This window comes from Buceros rhinoceros, unplaced genomic scaffold (genome assembly GCF_000710305.1).
Source record: "Buceros rhinoceros silvestris isolate BGI_N320 unplaced genomic scaffold, ASM71030v1 scaffold15202, whole genome shotgun sequence".
Classification (NCBI taxonomy): Eukaryota; Metazoa; Chordata; class Aves; order Bucerotiformes; family Bucerotidae; genus Buceros; species Buceros rhinoceros.
The window spans coordinates 36,713-42,736 of NW_010400812.1; the positions used below are offsets into that span (position 1 = coordinate 36,713).

At 41.7% G+C, this 6,024-nt stretch overlaps 1 protein-coding gene across 1 annotated transcript in view; it reads left to right on the forward strand.

Annotated features, from left to right (window-relative positions):
* The window catches only part of AIM1 (absent in melanoma 1), a 40,708-nt gene extending 35,814 nt beyond the window's left edge, over positions 1 to 4,894 (forward strand). Inside the window, exons 20-21 of the mRNA XM_010132045.1 lie at positions 2,084 to 2,246; positions 4,806 to 4,894. Of these exons, the coding sequence (XP_010130347.1) occupies positions 2,084 to 2,246; positions 4,806 to 4,894 (252 nt within the window). The remainder of the gene's footprint in view (positions 1 to 2,083; positions 2,247 to 4,805) is intronic.
* The last annotated feature ends 1,130 nt before the right edge of the window (positions 4,895 to 6,024 follow it).

The following is a 6,024-nucleotide window of genomic DNA, read 5'->3' on the forward strand; positions in this document are numbered from 1 at the left end:
GCCAAGGAAAATTAAGTTAGTTTAATAATGTTAAACAGCTTGACTGCAAAGCGTCATGTGAACTTTTTCTGTAGGATCGTATAACTTCAAAGGAGGCATTTATAACTATGTCATCTATGCTGGAGGGAAGAATCTTACTGTTAATAAGCTAAGGCATTGTTTGGACATGTTTACAGGACACATGCAGTAGTAAAAGGGATTTACGCAGACAGCAAAATGATGCAAAGTAAGCTAAAAGCTTTACTATCACATACAAAAGGTTTCTCCCTTGACAGTGCCTCTCAAACATTTCACTGAAAGTATTTGTATTCAGACAGCGTGGCATTACATGGCTTTGGATAATGCCCTTGGGTTTTGTATCTCATAAAGCAGTTGCTCTCTGCACAGAAAGTACACAGCTCGTGCTGTCCGGCCATCGGTCACTTAGTGAGGAGTGCAAGCTGTCAGCCTTGGTCTGAAACGACTGAACTCTTACAGAGCTCTGCCGGCTTTCTGTTGAATGGCAGTAAATGTATTTTGCACAAAAAATTGGTTTTCACCACATTTTAAAAAGAAAATTAAGCTCTTGGGTGGGTAGGTACGTGCACATAGGCAGACGTAGGTCACTGGAAGAACTCGTGCCTTTCTTCCTAGGAAGCTGAGGTCATCTCACTGACTGTGTCACAGTCCCTTGAGGCATGCCTGAGGTTTTCAAGGAAGGGCTGTTTTAGGTAGATGGGGTAACCAGTAAGCAGGATATGGAAGTCATTCTGCTTGTTTAGTCAGAAGCAGATATGAATAGCAGGTATGAATTCAGGTCTCCTCACTCTTGGTGAGTTTCCTGAGGATGGCTGAAGAAGTCGCCTTGTGGACTTAATGTGTAAGAGTCTTCCAAGTTCCCCTAGAGAACATTTTTAGATACAGATGAAAATTTCAGAACTGCAGAACGAGGTCTACTTACTTCAGCTCTAGGTTATGATAGTAAGAAGTACTACTTTTCCAAAACTGTATGTTGAATAATTTATGGCTATTTCAACAGCGGCAGATGGGTGTTTAATCTGGCCCTGAAGTCCATTCAGAAGTTACAAGGCAGCTTATGGTGATCTATTGAAAATCACTGTTCATGTAGCATAATTAACTGTAATTTACTATTAATACAGCCTTAATATTCTTTTCAAGGAAGCTTGATTTTTGTCAGTACTTTTTTTAACCATGAAGACATTTGCACAGTTTTGAAATCAAGTAATACAAATGACCAGGAGTAGAATATAGAACAAAGGAGAAAATATTGCTGTAATACTCCATGAAATTCATACACTTGATACTGTCCTTCATCTTGAAAGGTAATTGCAGAACTAGCAATTACTAAAGAACGAAAAAAGGATGTGCAGAGGAGATGGAGGGCTCCTGCACAAGGAAGGGCTGAAATAGCTAGGACTTCTTAGCCTCCAAAGGGGACAGTTTGAGGGATGGTATGACTGAAGGCTCTGCAAACTATGTGGACAAGACATCCGTTAAAACAAGGGAGAGGAAGGGGGTTGAGGAGAGCATCAAATAAAACTAGTAGCTGCTTATCAATTTTTCCTTTTCTATACAGTAGTAGTAGTAGTAAAGATGTGTAACTGCTTGCACAGAGAGGCTGTGATACAGAAGGGTGTTCATGTAAAAGGGTTACACTGACCTCAGTGGGTACTGACTTACAGATTGACATATGGGACAGATTCCATCCAACTATTAAAGTATTTCCCAGCTCTGCATGGAAGAGTCTCTGGGCTGGAAGTTGCTGTAGACTGGCAAAGATGGCCAGAACACACTGCATACAAGAGCAGAGAGAATTTAACCCACTGCTAGAGGGTAATTGTACCTTTTGATCTGCTACAGCATGGTTGTTTTAATATTCTTACATAGCGGAGATTGTCAGCAGAAACAGGACCAAAGGGAGAGGAAGTAGTCTTGAGGTTGGGGCAAAAAGATGTTCGTTTAGGGAAGGTAGTTCCTAAACTCTGTTCTCACCTGCTGACACCTCTGCTATCTGATTTGAAAACCGTGGATCCTAGAAGTTAGGTCGTTTTGAGTAATTGCTGTTGCCTTTCTGATGATACAGATGGCAGAGGATTGCTGCTTGACAATTGTTGGAAATCTTATAACTCCTGGCTCTAAACTCGGTCTGTCATTTGAGCGAAATGAAGACAAACAATATTGGCATATCAGTCCCGATGGCAGGATTTATAGCAAGATGAAACCCAAGCTGGTTTTAGATATCAAAGGTAAGCAAATGTGTCATCTCATTACATTGTGTCTTAATAACGTGGTCTTTAGAGTGGAATAGGCACTAAACGTGCCTATAAATTAAGGATGGTGTTATAGTTACTTTAATCTAGAATCAAAAAAGACACGATTAGCTAGTCAGGCCTCCTGAGTTATACAGGCCTTAGGACTTCGTCTCATTTTTCCTACGCAGAGCTTAGTAACTCACAGTACTTGCCTATCTCGTATTCCCAGTGTCCAGTCACTGTAGATAGCCTCAGTTAATTTTAGGTGGTACTGGATGATGTGAATGTAATTATTTAAAACGCTGAGGCAAGACAAACGTAGCTTCTCATTAACTTTAATTTGTATAGAGCAAATTTTCGTACATAGTAGTTGTAGATGCAATAGCCAGAGGATATTAGGAAAGCAAAGGCAGGCTTGTACGCTGATGGCATTAGAAGCAGTAAGTTTTTTGATTTGTTTATTAATGGCCAGACCTTCATTGCAAACATGAGATCTGCCAGAGCAGCCTAAGATCTGTGTGCACTCGCTGCATGTTTTACAGTCACTTTTGTCACGGCAATTTGGTTCATGTTGATACTGTTTCTGAACTTTGTTTTCATAGTTTCATAGAAGGTCTGAAAAAGCAAGAAATGGAATGATTAGCAGAATTAGCGTAATCAGAGGTTCTGACACAGCTCTGAATTTTTGGGTGGGGGGAGTAATCATTTTCTATAGCTGTCAATTTTTTCAGCTCTTTTACAATTAATTTTGCATTGATGATGTGACATTAATTATAGTAATTACACCCCCCGCCCCCATCCCCCCTAAAAACACATACACACACCCCCAGCCAGAGTCCAACAGTCAGCACTTCAGAGCTAAAAAGGACAGGACTGTCAGAACTGTGAGAAGAGGGTTATCTAATGTCTGACCCTGAGACATCACTGGCACAAACAGTCACAAATTCTCTTTAATGCCAGAAAAAGCTAGTGATAATTAATTATAAACTTATCAAAGAGACTCCAGTTTAAGGGAGAGTCTTTGTTCATGACTCCACACCTTTTTCTAAAGCAAGTTCCAGGTTCCACCAATCAAGCAGAAATGGTGTTACAGTGCCTCATCTTCAGTTAATCGTGTTAACAGCAAGTTTTCACTCTGCATTTGTAATTAAAGAACTTCACAAGGGGTGGGTCTGGTGATGAAAGTATAGATGCACTCTTAAAGAAAAGTAGATCTGTATGGTAAATAGGAAAAGAGTAGGTACATTTAATTTTCATTTGAGAAAGCCTAGTAGGAACTTTACCTGTTTGTGCCACTCCTGCTGATCCATTCTTGACCACAAATGAAGCATTAACGAGTTCTTCAGCAAACGAACGCGGTTGTTCAGCTGCGCAGTTACCAATGCCACCGTGTGGATACACTGGCACAGCACAAAGCCGTGCCCAGAGCACTGCTCTACCAAAGATGTTCTGTTCCACTGGAAAAAAAATCCATCTTCTCCCCTTATACCACGTTTTCATTCTGTCAGACACCACTGACAAAATGATTTTTGTGCTCGCAGTGATAACTGAGCTGTGTCGTTAATGTTAATTTTGGTAGCTGCTGGTGAAGTTTTTTTTCCCATGGGAGTATTTGACCTGTACTCGCCTCTTTCTCCCCTCTTTCTCAAGAACATTGCAAGTATTTCTGCTGTGTCTCTCTACTGCTTTTTGTAATTGCCTGGTGATGGCAAGGAGAGAAAGCATGGTGCTAACCAGACCTTTTGGACTCGGGACAGTGGCACCAGAAGGCCTCCCCCAGATTCCTGCGGTGGAGAACAGCCGAGGTGCTTGACATGCCATTTGCTTAGTATAAAAGAGCTGCTCTTAAACGTGCCAGCGCGTGTGGGAGTCCAGGTCCGCAGTATGTACTAGGTCTGAGAAAAAAAATGTCAGTTCTGACTTTCAGCTCCAGTCAAACATTCTTCGTTTCTAAGTCAGAATGCTAATGGCGCTCTTCTATGGGAATCAGTTTGACATCACATCACAAGTAAATTAAGCCCCTGTAAGAAAGGGCTGTATTTTCCATTCAGGTACTTTCATCTGCCAGTGGAAACAGCTGAACATTGGGTGATGCATCTGGTCAAAATACCAGATTATAATGAAGAGTTAATGTGTACCAGACCTTGTCCCTGGCGTGCTCGTGCTCGTATTGTCCATCAGCAGCAGGACTGACTTTATCATGTAAACATCATCTTTAGAGCAAGTGACAACTGACAGCTGTTGAGGGGAAACTGCACAGCCAAGTGTGCGTGCCTTTTGGGAGGTCACCGTCCCAAAGGAGCTACACCTGACTGTAGTGCGGTGTTTCCTTCCTGTCCCATCCTGGCTGAACTGCTGAAGGGGTGGAGAGGAGCAGGCAGGCTCCCCTGTTTCAAAATTAATTCCAGAAGCAAGCAGGCAGTGATGAAAATGAGTTTGTCTTTTCAGTGCCTTGGGGAGAAGAGAAACTCTACACCAAGGTTGTCCCAAAACCTAGAGTATGTGTCTTGTATTTCAAAGATAATCTACACTCTTTGAAATTTGTCTTTACAGGGGGAGCACAATATGATCGCGATCATGTTGTTGTCAACACAGTCAACGAAGAGAAGTTAACACAGTGTTGGGAACCACTGATTGTATAAACCCCAACGAGCAAAGATGATGTTTGAATTAGCCACTGTTCCAGACACTGGAATCAGCGCTGCCATCTCTGAAGGATACAGGATCAACGATGACAGTGTTGTCTTCTCTTTGCAATTTTAAAAAGAACAAGCAACAGAATGATTTCACCTCTCTATATAAAATTAATATCCCTAGAAAAGCTTGAGTACCTCTCAACCTTTTTTTTTTTTGTTTTGTTTTTTAAATCATCACAACCCAGTGTGAGGTAAGAGTGGTAGTATGCCTCAGGCTTACTTCTGTTAGAGTGGAAGAACTAAAGATGGGAGAGACCCCACAGAGTTACAGTTCTGTCAGTGAGTAGTTAATCCAGAATAGTCAGTAAGCGTAATCCTAAATTATTTTTAATTTTTTTTTTTGGTGAGAGAAGGGCTAGAAGAATGATTAAAGCTTATTTTATAAAGGACAGGAGTGCAGTGTGTATGTGGGTATAGTAACGTGGGCCTGTGGGCTGTAGTAAGAGAAAATTCACTACAGGAAATTAATGTATTTGTTTCACTGGAACAAACTTACGCTTACTGAAAGGGTAAAGGCTGCTAGCACACAGCACATCCAAAGAATTTTTAACATGTGGCTTCAAATAGAGTCAGTGTGGTAGTACAGTAAGTCCTAAATTAAGGAAAAAAAATCTAGATTTTTTCACATGCAGGGATGATGTAAATGTTAGAAAAAGAGGGCTGGCAAAAGGATGCGTTGGAATGTGAAGAACTTGCCCATTTTCTAAGCTGCCTAACTTTCTGAGTTACGGGTATTTTGCTTCTTTGCCAAGTCAAAGTTCAATTTTTACCTTTTGAAACAGTTCCAGTAAGTGTAGTCTTCCTGAACTCCAAAATCATCCAGAAGACAGAAATTCTTAGGCAAAGAATGACTCTAACAGCACCGAAGTGCTGCGGTTACTGAGTTTTCAGCCACTGCCTGTTGGGCTTATCATGTGGAACAGCAGCCTCCCGGGTTCTTCTGGTGATGTTGGAGATCAGTGTCTGTGGTGGGCTGCTGGCTCCAGGTTGCTGCTGGGCAGAAGTGCTGGCCTGCTCTCGTAAGGGGCACAGCCGAGGCTGCGTAGGTGCCCAGTCACGATGGCTGCACCCGTTCA